The 19,164-nt window shown below is 38.8% G+C and overlaps 1 protein-coding gene across 1 annotated transcript in view; it reads right to left on the bottom strand.

Moving 5' to 3' along the window:
• Positions 1 to 10,868: 10,868 nt before the first annotated feature.
• PGM5 (phosphoglucomutase 5) overlaps positions 10,869 to 19,164 on the bottom strand; it is a 215,362-nt gene continuing 207,066 nt past the window's right edge. The window contains exon 11 of the mRNA XM_072611005.1: positions 10,869 to 12,417. Coding sequence (XP_072467106.1) covers positions 12,328 to 12,417 — 90 coding nt within the window. The 3' untranslated portion in view covers positions 10,869 to 12,327. The remainder of the gene's footprint in view (positions 12,418 to 19,164) is intronic.

Genomic DNA, 19,164 nt, shown 5'->3' with positions numbered 1-19,164 from the left:
CTGCTGAGATTTCATTTCCCTGTATTCCTTCAAGACTAGGCTCAAATACCTCTGGTAAGATGCTTCACTCCCTCCTATGAGCTAATGGTCTCTTTCCTCTGAGTGCCTTACATTTGCACAGTACATATCCTGAATCTTATTTGGTCATTTTCAGTCATGTCTGACTCTTTGTGGCCCCATTTGGGGTTTTCTTGTCAAAGATGCTGGAGTGGTTTGCCATTTCCTTCTCCAGTTCATTTTACAGATGAGGAAACTGAGGCCAACAGGGTTAAGTGGCTTGCCCAGGATCACACAGCTAGTAAGTGCCTAAGGCCAGATTTGAACTCAGGAAAACAAGTCTTCCTGACTCTAGGCCTGGCACTCTATCCACTGTGCCACCTAGCCGTCCCATATTCTGGATTTTTTTTTTATTTGCATGTCATCTCCTTCATTAGAATGCACCCTCCGTGAAGGCAGAAACTGTATTTCTGCCTCTCTTTGCACCCTTTCACTTAGCACAATGCCTGGCATGTAGTGATCACTTGACAAACAGCTTGTTTTTGCTCTTTATGTATTTGTTTTTATCAACGGTTTGGACCAGATGGCTACTACAGTTTCTAATGCTGAGATGTGGGGGATTTTTAAGGTCTTTCAGCACCAAATCCATTGATCCTGAGATTAGCTCCTGAGCGCCCTCATTCTTCTATGTGCATTATTAGCCTCCTTCATTCCAGGTGGGTTTCTTTTGTCTCAACACAGGCCCATAGAGAGCCTGGGTAATAATAAGTAAAACAAAGGTCTCTAAGTCAGTGCTCCTCATGATGGTGCTAAGGCCTCCTGTGACTCCAAATGTCCCTCATCTTTCCACCAGAAAAGGGAAAAGTCTGGAGATTTGTCTTGCTTTTTCTCACATAGTTTTACAATTCTGAATCTACTTGTTGGTACCATCATAAACTTTGATGAATGAAGAGACATGAGGAACACTCCAACTTTGATTTCTTAAAGGGTTGGAACTGGAAGATTGGAATCTCATCTTGGCTACTTATTAGCCATATAAACTTGGGCAAGTAAGAGGACCTTTCCAGGGCCAGTTTTCACCTTAGTATGATGACAAAATTGTACTAAATCTCTTATTTAGTATTGTCAATATCAATATATATGTATATAAAATTTATACAATTGCCTCAGAGCTAATAGGTTTAGAGACTGAGAGATGGAAGGGACCTAAAAAGCCATCTAGTCCATACATACATATACACACTCAGTCACAGTAAAGATGAGGAAAGAGAGACCCACTAAGGTTAAGTGACTTGCCCAAGAACACTCAAATAGCAAGCATCGGAGGTAGATGTTGAATTCAGGTGTCCTGACTCCAGAGTCAGGAATCTTTTCATAGTATTACACAGTCTCTCACTTGGACAGAATTATTTTGTATTTTATTCTGCTAGCTCAAGTCAGATACAACTTATCTCTATTATATCAAATACTTTACAGAGTATGTTGACACTGGCTAACCTTGAATGACTCAGGCCTCCATTGCATTTGTGAGGGATTATATTTTTATTTGGGAGGAAGAGAAAATAGATTTGTGTTCATTTTAAGAATAAAATTTAATTTAAAAAATAAGGCACGTAGACTATAGAAGAGTTTCTGATACAGGATTCAGACATATTGGGTTTCAGGAAAAACATTTCTGTTCCAACAACAGAAATGGAAATTACAAAGAAACAAATGTAGGATTAATGTTAAGGAAAAAAATGACTAGTAATCACAGCTCTCTGGGACCTTTAGGGGGTCTTAGAATCATAGATTTAGAGCTGAATGGGTTCCTACAGGTCAAGGTAATACGGTGTAGTGGAAAGAATATTTGCTCTAGAATTAAATGAGCTCAATTCAAATTTTACCTGTGACGCTTACATCCTGTATGACCATGGACAAGGCTCTTAACCTCTCCAGGCCTCAGTTGTTTCACCTATAACATGAAGGGGTTGGCCTACATATGCTCAGTTCTAGAGTTATTCATTCTAACCTATCCCCCCCTCCTTTTTTAAACAGATGATGAAATTGAGAGGTTAAATGATTTGCCCAAGATCTCATAGTAGTAAAGAGCTAAAGTGAGATTTCTTGCCCCCTGACTTCTAACCCAGAGTTCTCTCCATTGTACTGTGTTGTTAGTTGTAGCAGGTTCTTCATTAATGTGGATTTTCAAAAAGAGACTGGATGACCAGATATGTTACAGCTGTTACAGAGGGGAGTCTTACTCAGCTGTGATTTAAATCAAGGGAACTTTAAGGCTGTTTCTAGCTTTGAAATTCTGTTATTCAAGTAAAACACAAGCCAGAGGCATAGAAGTGTCAGTGAAAGATTTCAAGATTCTATTTAAAATTTACTAGCTGTGCAACCCTGGACAAGTCACTTAACCCCATTTGCCTCTGTTTCTCATCTGTAAAATTAGCTAGAAAGAGAAATGACAAACCACTTCAATTCTTCCCCCCCCCAAAAAAAATCCAAATGGGGTCATAGAGAGTCAGAAATGATGGGAAAATAACTAAACAACAACTCATGAAGTCCATTGGTAGAGACAAACTAAAAATTTGTCTGTGGGGATATAATATGAGACTACACCCAGATGGAAGGAAGGATGGACACCATTTTAGCTCATTGTAATAAATGCTTATTGATTGATTAATTGCTATCACCAATATTAGACAGGAGACTTTAGAGTTATCTTGTAAGAAATCAAAGTTGTAGTGTTCTTAGAATGGAGCTTGGCCCATAAGAAGTGCTTAGTATATTTCTGATGATTTGACTTGATTTATTCTTAATCTCTCATGAAGCTAGAAGAAAAAAATGGGCTAAAATTATAGGAAAACAAACTGTATAAGAAAGCATTTTTGAAGAATGAAAATTTTAGCTGATTAAGTGCTAGTATTGAAGGGGGGAAATCCAAAAGATAAAAAAGCCACATTTCATTGGTCCCATCTGAGCTTCATTATAAACCACTTTTGTGCCACCTGCAAGATGTGAATATCTTGGAGAGAAAAATAAAGACATTAAAGTCACATCTCTGGTTTACCAGCTCACAACAAACAGCCCTATCCTGTATGTACCACTTGCACATCTTACTGATGCCAAGATTTTGGGCAAGTGTTTTCCCCTTGACTACTGGAATAACTATCATTATTGAGGGATGCAGAAGCATTATCAGTCATCACATACATTGGCAGCTCCCTAGCTAATCCACTGAATCACTGAGCTCCACAGGTTAGTCAATCCCATTCCCTCATTCCTTCCTTCATTTATCGTCAGGCAATTGGTCAACAAGCATTTACCAAGTGGTAGCAACATGTCAGGCACAGTATCAAGCTCTGTGGATGCAAAGAAGGGCAAAAATAGCCCCCTTATCCTCAAAGAGCATACCGTCTATTGGGAGAGACAGCATATAGATTACTAGGTGCACACAAGATAAATACAGAAAAGATTGAAGGAAATATAAAAGGGGAAGGCATTACTAGGTGAGCACACCAGGAAATATTTCCTATAGAAAGTGGGACTTCAGCTGAGTCTTAATGGAAACTGGGAAATATAGAGGTAGAGGGGAGGCAGAGCATTCCTCTCATGGAGGACCGCCACTACAAAGGTACAGAAGGAAGCGTAGCAAGTAATTCATTGTAGTTGAATCGTAGACTATTTGGAGGGGAACAAACTACAAGGGATCTAGGAAGGGGCCAAGTTAGGAAGAGTTTTAAATGCTAAAAAGGGTATCTAGAACTGATCTTGGATAATAGGGAGCCAGTGGAGCTAACTGACCAGAGGACTGATGTCATGCCTACACATCAGAAAAATCACCTTGGCAGCTGAGTAGAGGAGAGATTGGAATGGGAAGAGTCAGGGAAAGCAGTTAGTGGGCTGTCTAGTAGTTCAAGGCCAAGGTCAAAGGGGTCTGCACTAGGGTTGTAGTTGAGACCAGAGAGAAAGGAATGCATATGAAAGATGCAGTGAAGTTATAAACAAGAATTGGTCATGGATTATATTGGCAGCAGTATATAGATAGATTGGAGTGGTACAACATGAATCAGGGAGAATAAATAGGATCTTGTTGAAGTAATAGGTAATAGGCTAGAGATACAGTAATATGAATATAATAATAAGCATGTAGTATAGGTATATAGTATATGTAATAACAGGTATATAACATAATAATAGGTATATAACATATTATACAATGGTGTATAATATATAAATGTATTATATAATAATATAATGACTTACAATACTATATAATATAATATAAAACAAAATAATAAAATATATAAATATATCATATAACCTAATAATAAAATGTATTGTAATATGATATAATAATATATGTGAGTACATTCTTATATAATTGCATATTTTATAATAACATAATATATGGATACATTGTACTATTATATAATATATACTACACATTATTCTATATAAACATAGTAAAAGGCAATAATAGGTAAGAGATGAGGATCTGAACTGAAGGGATTGCTAGGGGAGTGAAGAGATAGGATTAGATAACAGGCAATGCATATGATGAAGTACCACAATGGGGTGAATGAGAGTCAGGAGCAGATGACTTTGAGGCTTTGGGTCTGGGTGCCTGGGAGGATGGTGGTGCCCTTGAAAATAATTGGCAAGTTTGGGAGAGGGGAGGGCATGGAAAAAGAGATAATGAGATCTGCTTTGGACATGTTGAATTTGTAATGAAGACAGAACATTCATTTCTAGATGCCTAAGAGGTAGTTGGCAGTACATGTATGAAAATAGCTCAGGAGAGAGGGTAGCACCAGATATGTACATCTGGGAAACACTGGCCTAGAACTGATTATTGAACTCATGGGAGTGGATGAAATCACCAAGTGAGATGGTATAGAGGGAGAAGAAAAGAGAGTCTAAGGCAGAACCTTAGGGGATACTCACAGGTAGTAGACATGACATGAATGAAAAGCCAGCAGAGGATACTGAGGAGCAGTCAGACAGATATGAAAGTAACGAGGAGAGAACAATGCTAAGAAAATATAGAGAGGAGAAAGTATCTAAGAGAAGGTGATCAACAGTGCCAAATGTTGCAGAGAAATCAAGAGCGATCAAAACTGAGAAAAGGTTAATTAGGTATTTCAAGTTTAATGATGATAATTTTGGTTATAAGCAAGTCACCCAAGAGTCAAAGTGATTGGGGTCATGAAGACATTTCACCAAGCTCTAGCACCCCAGATAATCTCTCTATGACTACTAAGAGCCAAAGACTGATTTATTGACTGTTACATAATTTCACAGAGCTTCTCAGAATCCTCTTGAGCCAAAAATGGAAACATTCCCAAGACTTCAAGGCTCTCAGGAGACAGAGATAGTTGGAATTTCGGCTGCTGTTCAAGGGTTTCCAGGGCACCCCCAGGCATAACACACCCATTGGCAACAGAACGGAGTCATTGACATCAAGGTCAGCCCTTTAAACAGGGTTTCCCCTTCCTGATGCATACTGAATCATTTTTGACCTTCTCCTTCCCCAGGAAGGTCCCACTTGATTAGTGTAACCAGCTACCAGTCCAAAAGCATAGTTATGTGACTGTCAAACTCCACATGAGCCTTATATTTCAAAAAGCATTCCCGTCATGTCAAAGCACTTTCACTCATAAATCAGTATGGAGTGTCACTCATCACTGTTTATCCTCTTCAATCACATGGACAGCAAGCATATTTGATCAGGAAAGGCTGAAAGATGATCCAGTTACCATCATGGTAGCTTGCAAATTTTCATGGAGAGCTACAGAATTCAAAATCATGGATTAAACTGTAGTTGCCTCAGTGATGACATGTACTGATAGAGAATTTTAGAGCTGGGACAGCCCTTAGATATCCTATCTCTTAAGTCCAAGCTTTATTTTGCAAATGAGGAAACAGAGTCCCAGGGAGGTAGTAACTTGATCAAGGTCACAACTAGTAAGTTGCTAGGTTTAGAACCTAGGTCTCCAGCCTCCTTAGCAGCATCTCGGTGTGGTACAATGGATAGAGCCCTGGGCCAGAGGACTTGAATTCAAATCCATCCTTAGATACTGCCTAGCTGTGTGACCCTGGGCAAATCACTAAACCTCTGCCTCTGTTTTCTCAACTGTATAATAGGGATAATAATAGCAGCTACCTCCAGGTTTGTTGTGAAGAGAAAATGAGCTATTTCTAAAGTACTCAGCACAATGCTTGGCACATAATAGGCATTTAAGTTTTTTTCCCTCCTTTCTCTCTCTGCCTTGGGCAACACACTTTCTATGTTGACTTACTCTGTTTCTTAACACCAATATTCTTCTAGTGATAAGGTAATACTACATACCCTGAACACCTGGAGGGGAGACCCACCCAATGTAACATTGAGAGTGTGGGCAGGCAGCAACACATTACAAAGGAGGAATTGTGTAAGTGAGTGGGGTAAAGGATGTCATCAGAGAACTGCATAACTGTGGGGAAGACTGAGAAACCTGTAGCATAGCAAGAATGGCCAGCAGCCAATGGACAACCTCGTGGAATTCACTGATATTGTACAGTGTCAAGAAAATGTGAGTATGAAAACATAAAATCTCCTTTTCAGCTCAACTGAAAATGTTCAGAAATAAATATTTCTCCAGTCTAACATCCCTTCTAGACATACCTGAAAGAAGAAACTTTATTAGTACTTTTTCAAACTTCTCAGGAAATAATTTCCTTTACCAAAATCCTTACTCCACTTTTTCCTGGGCCTAATTTCTTTCTTTTAGTCAAGTGAGTGAAAGATCAAGAAAGAAAGCTAAGTCCCCAGAAAATGGAGTAAGGGTGATGATTAGATTTAGAACAAAAAAGTGTTTAGGATCACTGCCTTCCTCTTTCTCCTGAATGAATTAGAGCAGCAGTTCTCAAAGTGTGGTCCACAGACCTGAGACCCTTTTAAGGGTTCCTTGAGGCCAAAAGTATTTTTGTAATAATACTAAGACAAAATTTATCTATCAAAATACTCCTCCTTGATCCAACCATGTGTCTGTGTGAGGCACACATCTATACTTCAACCAAAACATATTGCAACCAATTAAATGAGGAAGCATATATGAGAAATCTAGCTGTCATCTTAAGAAAGCATTAAAGAACCAAACATTAAAGAGATCTGCTAAACTATGTAAAACAATGGCATTCTTCTTGCTGATATGTTTTTTTGTTTTGGAAAAAGTTATTTCACCAAAAAATTATATATATTGGTGATTTGTTTCAGTCATGTTTGACATTTTGTGAGCCAGTTTTGGGGTTTTCTTGACAAAGATACTAGAGTGGTTTGCCATTTCCTTCTCCAGCTCACTTTGCAGATGAGAAAACTGAGGCAAACAGGGTGAAGTGACTTGCCCAGGGTCACATAACTAGTAAGTGTCTAAAGTCAGATTTCAACTCATGAAGATGAGTCTTTCTGGTTTCAAGTTCAGTGCTTTATTCACTAAGAGACCTAGCTGCTCCACATATGTTAACATGTGATGTGTTTATTTTACTTTTGAAATGATTTAAAATATTTTTAGATTATCAGTTTTAATTTCTAACATAGTAACTATCAATAGATATGACCCAGTAACCAAAGTTCTTTGAGGTCCTAAACAATTTTTAAGAGTATAAAGAGATCCTGAGGCTGAACTGATGGATTAAAGACCCACCTCAAAGCAGCAATGTTTTCCTCCCATTCCCCTGAAGGAATGAAGGTATTGTTCAGAAGGAGAGGTCCCTCTCCTGATTACCTTAAGTCACCTGTGATCAATTGGAAAAGAACACTGAAGAGGAGCGTTCAGAGAGGATTTGAGTGGTTTTCAGAGAATGATTTTCTAGGGGGATTCCCTAAAACTTAACTGACTCTTGTTCTATTTGATGAAGTCGAATATTAACTCCAAACTATATAATTCACCTTTTTTATCATATTGTGAAATTTTCCTTGTTAAAGAATCTTATAAAATGTTACCTTAAAATGTCTTGTGTTGGAGAAGGTATGAGGAGACGCTGTAAAAAAAACCCTCTGCTCTAACCAGCTTTTCTTGCTAAACTCAACATATTCAATCCTGACACCTGAATTCATTTCAATTCAAATAAATATTAAGCACCTACTATGTGCCGAGCACTATGCTAAGCTTTGGGGATACAAAAAGAGGCAAAAGATAGTGCCTGTCCTCAAGGGGATTACAAAATCACAATGTTGTATTTATTTATGCTGTTTCCCTCTACCCTCCAACTTGGGTTGTCCTTTGCCTGTAATCCATTCAAATTGATTCTATGCATTGTTCAAGGTTCAGATTAAGTGTCCCTTCTTCTATAAGGTTTTCCCTGACCATTCTAACCCATTATTTTTCTCTTTGAACTGACATCACCTGTTGACCTGGTAACTCACTTAGGGAATGAATCATATCGCTGTATCTGATCACAGATCACCAAATCCTCATCTATGGTATAGGTTACTACAACAGCTTCCTAACTGGTCTCCTTACTTCAAGTCTCTTACCACCCTAGACCATCCATCACATTGTTATAGAGATAATTGTCCTTAAACATGGACTCAACCATGGGACTCCTCTATTTAACCAATGCGAGGGCAACTAGGTGACACAGTGGATAAAGTGCTGGACCTGGAGTCAGGAAGACTCATCTTCCTGAGTTCAAATCTGTCCTCAGACACTTACTAGCTGTGTGACGCTGGGCAAGTGACTTCACCCTGTTTGCCTCAGTTTCCTCATTTGTTAAATGAGTTGGAGACAGAAATGGTAAACCACCCCAGTATCTTTGCCAAGAAAACCCCCAATGGAGGTCATGAAGAGTTGTACATGAATGTAAAGACTGAACAACAACAAACATATGGATTATTACATATACATATATTTATATGTGTTACATATACATATACTTGTAGGTAGGGTTTGTTTCCTTCTTTGTACTCATATCTTTAGTGCCTAAACACGCTGCCTGGCACATAGGACATGCTAAATTATACTTGCTGATTGTTTACTCAGTTGGTTGAATGTATATAGTGTTTCTCTCCATCAAAGATAGAAGTGATGAGAACTGCTTTCTGGGCTAGGTTCTTACCAAGAAGGAGCTACTGAATGAAGAAGAATTAGAAGTAGAAACTTGGTGGGTAGGAGGGCAGGGAGTGACTGCTCCATCTTAGAATTTGTGGTGGAAAAACAGAAAAAAGTCAAGAATAGTCTGAAATGTGCCTTGTATTTGGGGAAAGCAGATTTCAAAGGCTTCACTGAAAGGATAGGTATGATCCCCTAGCCTATGGTGGTAGTCCACCCAAAAGTGAAATTCATAAGGCATCGAGATGATCACTTCTAATGTCTGATGTATAGAAGATTCTCACTCAGGTACCAGTTGAACTAAATGGCCACTAAAGGCCCTTCAACTTTAACACTCTGTGCTTCTGTGATGGTAAGCTTCTAGAAGATGGAGTTGGTTTTTCTTTTTATTTTATATAACCTCTTACAGCATCCAGAAAAGAAGACCATAGATAGTGGGCACTTAATATATTCTTCTGAATGAACAAATAGACTAGATTAACAAGAACCAGATTATACACAGGCAAACAGTAGAAATGGTGGATGAGTATTGGGTGCTGGAGGGTGAAGGGTCAGGAAAATACACTGGACATTGGCAAATCCCCAGAAGTCCTACTCCCTAAGAAATCCTACTCCCAGGATCTCTGTGCTATAGATTGCCATGATTCGTTTTTTTTAATTAAGCCATTGCTTAAATGACTCAAAAAAAAGTCAATATTTAGAAGACAACTTGAAATTTTTAAAATAAGAGTTGACTTAGGTCACCCGCTCTACAAAAGTTGAGCCAATTTGAAAGGATTTCTACGAGTGTAGCTTCTAAGAGTGAAAAAACTTAAAGCTAGCAGACTATAAACTCTTTGAGGACTGGGACTCTCTTTTATTTTTGTCATCATACTTTCAATGCCTTGCCTGCAAGGCGTTTAATCAGCATTGAATGAATCAGGTTGAATTTTTGCTATCTTCAAAAGAGCATGGCAGATTAATAAGCAGATATTTACCTCAAAGGACATGAGTGCAAAACAGAAAGGAAGTTTTATTAAATTTCTGATGGATCCTGTGGCGAGTCTTCTATCACCTGAATTCAAACAAGTCAACTCTACTTGAACTTTAAAAAGAAGGAAGAGGATGAAAGATCAGATGCCATTTTTGGCTGACAAACTCTCAAGGGCAGTTTTGGGGAATGAGACAACCTTGTCATTCGGTCCACTTAATGATGATGATGATGATAATATTAAATCATGCTCAACTCTTCATGACCCCATTTGGGCTTTTCTTGACAAAGATACTGGAATGATTTGCCATTTCCTTCTCCAGCTCATTTTACAGATGAGGAAACTGAGGCAAACAGGGTTAAGTGATTTGCTTACAGAACTTGGTCACAGAACTATTGAGGATCTGAGGTCAAATCTGAATTCACAAAGATGAGTTCTTCTGACTCTAGAATCAGCACTCTGTACACTGTACCTCATAACTGCCCTCACACACTTAAAATAGATCTCCTATGAAGTGAAAATGGAATACAGAATCCTTGGACCTTCTCAAAGGCAATTATCTTTCACTAAGTCAGTGGTTCTTATCATGAAGACCATGAATTTTTAAAAATATTATGTTGATGACCATATTTAAATATACTTAATTTCCTTTGTAATCCTATGTATTTTATTTTGTGCATTTAGAAATATTTTGAAAAGGGAGTCCATAGGCGTCACTAGATTGCCAAAGAGGTACAAGACACAGGAAAGGTTAAGAATCTCTTTCTACATAAAGTATCATTAAGAAATGGTGGGGGAAAAAAATCCACAATCCTTGAAGTAGACTGAAATACAGCATTCCATTGTTTTATTAACTACTAAATGTCATTGCAATTTTTAACAGAAGCATAGATAGAAAACAGGAAAATCTTTACTTCCTGGGGAATGTTCCTAATTGAGCTCACCTTGACCATAGCCACAAGGTTCTGCCAAACTGTCAGACTACCTCAGGCTATCTCAATGGGTGAGTTGATGAGTGAGTGTGTTGTTCCCAAGGAAGCAAAACATATGCAAACAAGTCTCATGCACAATGTGTTTGTGTTTCTTGTGGAGTACAGAGCCATGTCACTACAGCTGCAGTATCCTTTCCCCAGTGAAGAAAGCAAGATGTGTCCATCTTTTTTCCTCATTCTTATGAGGATCCCCGCTTCTTCTGTCCCAAGGTCTATATGTGAATCCCTCCCAGCATCTATTTCATACCTTAGTATTGGTTCTGTGTTCCCTTTGGCTCCTATCAAGGAGAAGGTGAGGCCAACTAACTGACAAATGCCCTCCTTTGTGAAGTAGGCTCAGAAGGTATACGCTGTTCAGCATAATCAACAAGAGAGTGGAGCTTGGGGGATTTTGACCTTCCAGGATGAATCAATACAAACACATGTGTCCTATAATCCTGTGCTAAACATGTGGGATATGTTCAAGGCTTGGAAGAATTAAAAATGTCCATTCCCATAAGGTTTTCCCAGTGAATAGCTTCCCTACATGGCCAACAAATGACAGATTTGTGAGTTTATGAGAACTTTGGAAAGAAATCAATATTTTGGTTGAAATACCATTCTTTCAAAAATAAATGGGGAGAAATACCCCATTGATATGTACTGTTGGAAGAGGGCAAGTGTGTTTTAAAGGAAGCTTTGGTGGGGAATCGAGAAGACAGGAAGAAAAGGATTGCTAGGGGTGTGCAGCTGGTGATCAATCGGGTCTGCTGGGGAGAGTCACATTGGAATCCTCTTCCAAACTATCGAGCTCCAACTGCTTTGGGTGCCTGCTTCTGAGCTGCCCAAGGGAGTCTGTGGTCTTTAAATTCATCTAGCACCCTCCACCACTGACCCTGCTCTTACTCTCTCATGAATTCCGAACCTTTTGTCATGTTGATCGAATATAAAACAAACAGGGCACTCAACTTTTTCTTAACCCACTGCTTTTCTCTTTGTGACTGTTGAGATTTAGAGATGGAGAGGAAGGAAGTTTAATTCTTGATTGTGAGTTACTTATGAGGGAAAATCTAAAAAGATATTGCAGCTTTAACAGACTACTAAATACACAATTGCACTGGTTAGCCAATGCAACTGGCTAAAGCTGAAATGAAATTGAAGTCTTCTTTTCCCACCCACCTCCCCCCAACAACAAAACACCCTTTCAAAGTCATATAAGGCACAAACAAGTAGCAAGAAGGCATCAGCAAAGGCAGCTCTCTTTCCTGGTGCTCTCTTGTGGCCCCGGATCAGTAAGCCTTCCTTCATTCAGGTGATGACAGTGGGGCCCCGACGGCCAGTCCTCTCATGGATCTGGGAAATTTTCAAGGCAATGGCTATGAGAGGACTCAGCACAGCCTGGAATGGAAAAAAGAAACATGGTGAACAACTGCACTCATTCTTATTTTCCAAGAAAATTGCTAAGCCCTACAGGCTAGGCAGCAAGGTGGCACAGTGGATAGCATACTGGACCTGGAGCCAGGAAAATCTGAATTTTAATTCTGTACCAGATTCTTAACAGCTGTGTGACCTTAAACAAGTCACTTAACCTCTGTCTGCTTCAGTTTCCTCATCTACAAATGAGGATAATAATAGCACCTAGGTTATTGTAGGATAAAAGGAAATATTATTAGTAAAGAGCTTTGCAAACCTTAAAATACTAAATATATTCTAGCTACTGTTATTACTGTTGATGTTCTTAGTTCAAAAACCAGCACTCCTCATGGACCTTACGTATGAAAGAAGAAAGACCAAGAAAATTCCATAAATGTTATCCTTTCTATTCCCCTATAACCTCTTCCATTCTCTACCTCCCCACCCCCAGTACACATACACACAAACACACACATGTACACGCACATACACACACACACATACACGCACAAACACATGCACACCCACATGCACATAGAGTATGGAAGCCTGAAGAGAAAAAGCAAATCCTTTTTTGGCCATCAAATTATAGATCTAGAAAATAGATAGGGATAAATGGTGTTTCAGAGAGAATTAAAAATTCTTCAACAAATTTGAAGTGGGCTCTATTGTTTGCAGTAGTGGAGCAGCTAGGTGGTACAGTGGATAGAGCAACAGGCCTGAAGTCAGGAAGACAAGTTCAAATCCAGACTCAGACACTTATCAGCCACATGATCCTTGGCAAGTCACGTAACATTGTCTATCTCAATTTCCTCATCTGTAAAATGAGATGGAGAAGGAAACAGCAAACCGCTCCAGTATCTTTGCCAAGAAAACCCCAAAATGGGGTCACAGAGAGTCAGACATGATTGAAAAATGACTAAAAAACAACAACTATTTGGAGAGCACTGTGCTAGGTGGTAGGGAAGCTAAAGTTTAGCTAAGACATGGTGTCTGCCTTCAAGAGCTTATGTTCCAGAGGAGGGATAAGATACAAGTAGACAATTATATTACAAAATATTACATAGGAAGTATATTAGCAATATAAAAATAAAATGCTAGAAATCAACATTAGCTTCCTGGAGGAGGTGGCATTAAGCAAAGTTTTTGTATGCTGTGTTTGTATTTTTACAGTCATGAACTCCTATAGCCTAAAGTGGTATCCACATATCCCTGTATTTCTTTTAAGATACTTGACCATTTTCAACTTTCCATTTATGGGATGATAAATAGTGACTATCAATGAATATAGATCTATAGATAGGTACAAATCTTCCAACTCACAAATAAGATGTGTTCTAAAATGGTTCTTGAATGTTGGAAACCCAGAATACCCTGCTCCATTGAGATTATGTTATAAATAGTGCTTAGGTTCTCAGGCCAACCCATAAATACCTATTTAAATCCTGGTATACATGGAATGTTAAAAGACTTAAAAGGCCTCTCATTTATTGAATGGATCCTCTATGGGCAAGAATTATACAGGGTGAGAAAGCATGCAGGGATTACAATATACACTGAGAAAACATGGGTCTGTCCAATTACTGACACCAGTAGCTAAAAAAACTGGTTTCATTTGTAATAAGAAGATAGTGCAAAATCATGCTATTGCAAGAATAGCTGTTAAGACAGAAAAAGAATATAGTTGAATAACATGGGTTCTTATTTATGTTGAATGATGGATGCTTCAGCTGACTTTAGTTCAAAACCAGCATTCATTTAGTACCTATTAAATGTGAGTACTATCCTCAGTTCTACACATATAAAAAAGAAAATAAACCTTCATCTCATTGGGCTTCAGGAGAAGCAGGTCAGCTAGGTGGTGCAGTGGACAGAGCACCAATGCAGGAGTCAGGAGGACCTGAGTTCAAATCTCACCTCAGACACTTGACACTCACTAGCTATGTGACCTTGGGCAAGTCACTTAACCCCAGTTGCCTCATTCTGAGTCATCTCCAGTCATCCTGATGAATATCTGGTCACTGGATTCAGATGGCTCTGGAGGAGAAGTAAGGCTGGTGACCTGCACAGTCCTCCCTCACTCAAAACAAAGTCAAGTGCAAGTCATGTCATCATTTCTCTGATGTCTTCTTTGGCAACGAAGGACAAACACGCACAGGAGAAGCAGGTTTTAACATGATGAAGATGAAGAGATAGCTAGAGGGTTTTGTGAAGGTCCTCAAGGTTGTGTCATGGGTACTGTCAAGGGTATCCAAGATGTAAATAATGAATATAATTACTCTATATTAAGTAAAGAATATGTATAGAGAGATGAAGTGAGCATGCAGCCTGGTATATTTGAAGCAGCTCCAACTGCAGATTCAGTTCAGCTTATCAATTTACTTTCTACTTTGCTCCCATCTCTCCTTCTTGCTCCCCTACTTTCTCATTGAAAACTGCTTTGACCATATCATAGTGGGATTTTTGTTTTATCATGGCTGCTCTGGTTTCTGGGAACTGATGGGGCTATTTTGGAGAGACAGATAAATTGTAGCTGGATATAGATTTTTTTGTTGTTCAGTCATTTTTTTCAGTTGTGTCCAACTCTTTGTGACCCCATTTGGGGTTTTCTTGGCAAAGATACTGTGGTGGTTTGCCATTTCCTTCTCTAACTCATTTTACAGATGAGGAAACTGAGGCAAATGGAGTTAAGTGACTTGCTCAGGGTCACATAGCTAGTAAGTGTCTGAGGGTGGATTTGAACTCAGGAAGAGTCTTTCTTACCCCACTGCTCTAGCCACTGCACCACCTAGATAGGTAGATGATAGATGGAGAGATAGAGAGATAGAAGACAGAGAGATAGGCAAGACAGATAGATAGACAGAAGACAGAGATAGGCAAGATAGAGAGACAGATAGAGAGATGAAACATTTATTAAGTACCTATTATGTACCAGTCACTGTGCACTGTGCACTTTTACCCTTGGGTATCTAACATAATGTCTTGCCCAAGGAATTCCTTGCTCAACAAATGTCTATGGACTGAATGAATGGAAGAGAGAAGAGAAGGAAAGAGGCTAAAAAGCATGTGTACATTATGAGAAGCACTGTGTAAGGGAGAATTAAATTAACTATATGAGGTCAAAGAGAAGGATGGGAATTGCCATTATATGGGGAGCTACCAGGTGAGGAAAGGCTGTATTCTACCAATGGAAGCTGGAAGCTTTACTATACCTTAAATAGTTGTCTAGAGCACTGAGAAGTTAAAGAACTTGCCCAGGGGTCATATAGCCAGTATGTGTTACAGGTAGGATTTGAACCTGGGTCTTGCTGGTTCTATAGTCACTTATCTATTACACTAGTCTGTCTATTTTATGTTTAAGGAATGGAGAGGGGAAGAGGACACAGTCTGTGCAAAATCTCTCTGAGAGGTAAGAAAACAGGTGGCGGAAAAGAGAGAAAAACAATATTTTCGGTTAATGTTCAGTCATTTTTCAGTCATGTCTGACTCTTTGTGATCCCATTTGGGGTTTTCTTGGCAAAGATACCGGAGTGGTTGACCATTTCCTTCTCCAACTCATTTGACAGATGAGGCAACTGAGGTTTAACAGTGGATAAAACATAGCACTGATCTATGAGTGGAAAAAGATCCTTACTTTCTAATTCTTAAGCAGCAGCACTACTATTGGAAAGTCAAAGAAATAAAATTCTGATGAATACCAGTTAAATTCACTCAACTATTTTTTTTTTATTCAGTACACTATTTGGGGGAATATATGCTTATTCTGATATGTAAGTAAAATAAACAAACAAAACTAGTTTCCTGGAATTTTTTTTTTTTTTTTAGGTTTCCCATCATAATGAAGCTGCTAGCCAAGAGCAGGAAAAATATTTTTTTCCTCCAAAGCTATAAGCCTAACGAATCATACTCTGACTCTATCATCAACATCTCAAAACTTAAAGGCTAGTTTATAATTACAATGACCTTCAGTAGGTATCTTTAAGATTCAAGTATAATGTAGCCAACAACTAAGTCATAAGAATTTTGGGTGGAATCTCTATTAATTTACAAGGTTCTAGGCTTCCAGTGATAAAGTAAACTATCCCTCAACAATAAAACACTGAAATGGAAATACTGAATGTGGGAGTAATTTACTTCTATTATAAATCAACTCACCATGAGCCGAAAGAAAACACCTTTTTTCCATGGTGTAAACCTGTTTAGTAATCTTGAATTGGAACGGACCTGTAGTTGCTAACCAATATGGACATTGTAAAAGATTAGTGAGGATAAACTGAAACAAAATTAAAATGCTCCTGGCTCACATGGACTGGCTCTTGGAATATAAACCTGTGCAAAAGTCCTTGTGTGAGGAAAGGGGGAAGGGGGATCGTTTCAAAGTTTAAAGTGATTAAAACACTCCAGAAAAAGCTTGAGCAGAAAAAAAAAAACCCTATAGCTCTGAGCATGCTCAGGAATGACAAACCTAACAAAAACCAGACTGGTCAGACAGGGTCTGTTTTCTCATCTCCCCTTTCCTGCCTTTGTCAATTGCTTTGGAATTTCAGGAGTTGAAGGAAAGCGTTTAGATGTCAAATACAAATATAAATGGAATTGCATGAAGCTGACTTTTCTCTTATTCAAATGTGAGCTCCATTTGGCTCCACGAGCATAGGAATTGTGTCAGGGTAGTGAGAACAGAGAGAGAGGCTCTAACCTGGCAAAGGATCTGTTTACTCATACATCTGAAAGATATTAAGGAAAATCCCACTGTCCTCTTTTTGGTGCATCATAGTTTAAAAATAAATGAGCTGATGCTACTAATTTACAAAAGGGGGCATCATTACTGTTTTCTATATCCTTCTCCTTCCCACCTTCCACTTGAGAAGAATTGGGTTCTGTCAAGAGTTGAGGCTGAGCAGGGGATCACCACAACCCCTGAAGTTTGGAGAAAGCTGGAAGGTTGAACCAAGTTCCTGTGAGGGTAAGAACTGGACCGAAACAAGCCAAGGTGAAGAACCAGGTGGACGATGTCATAGAATTGAAAGGACAAAAAGTAGAAATTTGTATCTGAAGTTTCTGGACAAACCCTAGGATGGGCCCTATACTCCAAGGTCCGATGGAGTTCCTTTAGCTGGAGAGCTTTCATTACCCTACCTTCCTGATGATGGCAACAGCCAAATCTAGACAGCTTCAGTCACTGCCCTTATGCTGTAGAGTTTGCTATTATTATCCTGTAAATTTACTTGATTTAATTAAATTAATTTAATTGATGCTGTTGTTTCATTGATATTTCCTCCTTATTAACAAAGGTGAAAAATCAGTTTTTGATTCTACCAACATCCTTATTCCCACTTGCTCCTACACATCTCTCTTATTTGGGGGGGGGGGGGGGGGTTGGATATCTACCATCTATTTGAGAGTCTGTCTTTATGAGAAATATGGATGGGAACACCAAGAGACACTAGAATCAAGTTCATTGCTATAAAATGGTTAACAGAAATGAAACTGCATAATTAAAACCAGAACTAAACAAAAACAAACTAAAAGCTGCTATTCTTTCCATTTTTTTCAACCTTGACGGACTCACCCAAAACACCTTGCCAGCATTTGCTTTATGATTTGCCTGCCTTGATTCATCCCTTGATGAATTCCAAAGGAACATTTCCATGATATAAATCCCCACAGTCAGTTGTTATTTTTTTAAAGGGTGATTACACTTGGAACAATAGCTACAGCTATAGAAAGTTTCTCTCTTGCAAGAAAAATAAAAGCCTTTCATTAATATTGGACACTATCCCTCCTTACGTAGTTCTCTAAAATAATAGTCAGTTGAAAAAGAGGTTCTTTAAAGGTTCTATAATTTACCCTAGGTTGCAAGAGTCAGAGAGGTTTGGGCAAAAACCCAATCTGAAAAGCAACACAAAAAAACAAATGTTTGCCACAGGGTGTCATGCCTTACACTCACTGGGACTGTGTATTTCCTGACATGTAGAGGGTTAGGCAAAGACAATCCTTAATACATTGTCCCCCACATTCCATGCTGGTTCTAGAAAAGTTGTTGCTACTTCTGAGGTAGCTGAGTATGGCATTATAATGAAATCAATAGGAAATAAATGGATAAAAAAGCATTTTTCAGTGCAACTGAGTGCTGGACTTGGAATCAGGAAGACCTGAGTTCAAATCCAGCCTCAGACATTTGCTAGTTGTATGACACTGGGCAAGTCACTTAATCTGTTTGCCTTAATCTGTTTCTTTATCTGTAAAATGAGGGTGGATAGGCAGGTGATACGATAGAGTGCTGCATCTAGAGTCAGTAAGACCCTAAGTTCAATTCAAACCTCAGATACTTCCTAGCTATGTGAACCTGAACAAGTCACTTAACCCAATTTACCTCGGTTCCCTCATCTGTAAAATGAGATGAAGAAGGAAGTGGCAAATCATTCCAGTATCTTTGCCAAGAAAACCCCATAATGGGCTCATGAAGACATGAATTGGATGGGCGGGGATAATAGTAGCACCTACCTCCCTGGGTATCAAATGATATAGTATTAGTAAAGTGTTTAGTACAGTGCCTGGCACACAGTAAGTGGTATATAAATGTTAGCTATTACTATTAGGGTAGCTACGTGGCATAGTGGATAGAGTACCAGGTCTAGAGTCAGAAGGACACAACTTCAAATCTGAACTCAGATACTTAGTAGCCGTGTGACCCTGGGCAAATCACTTAACCCTGTTTGCCTCAGTTTCCTC

Source organism: Notamacropus eugenii, chromosome 1, assembly GCF_028372415.1.
Source record: "Notamacropus eugenii isolate mMacEug1 chromosome 1, mMacEug1.pri_v2, whole genome shotgun sequence".
In the NCBI taxonomy this organism is placed as follows: domain Eukaryota; kingdom Metazoa; phylum Chordata; class Mammalia; order Diprotodontia; family Macropodidae; genus Notamacropus; species Notamacropus eugenii.
Note: the sequence above shows the minus strand (reverse complement) of the source record. Positions and strands in the feature narration are given on the sequence as shown.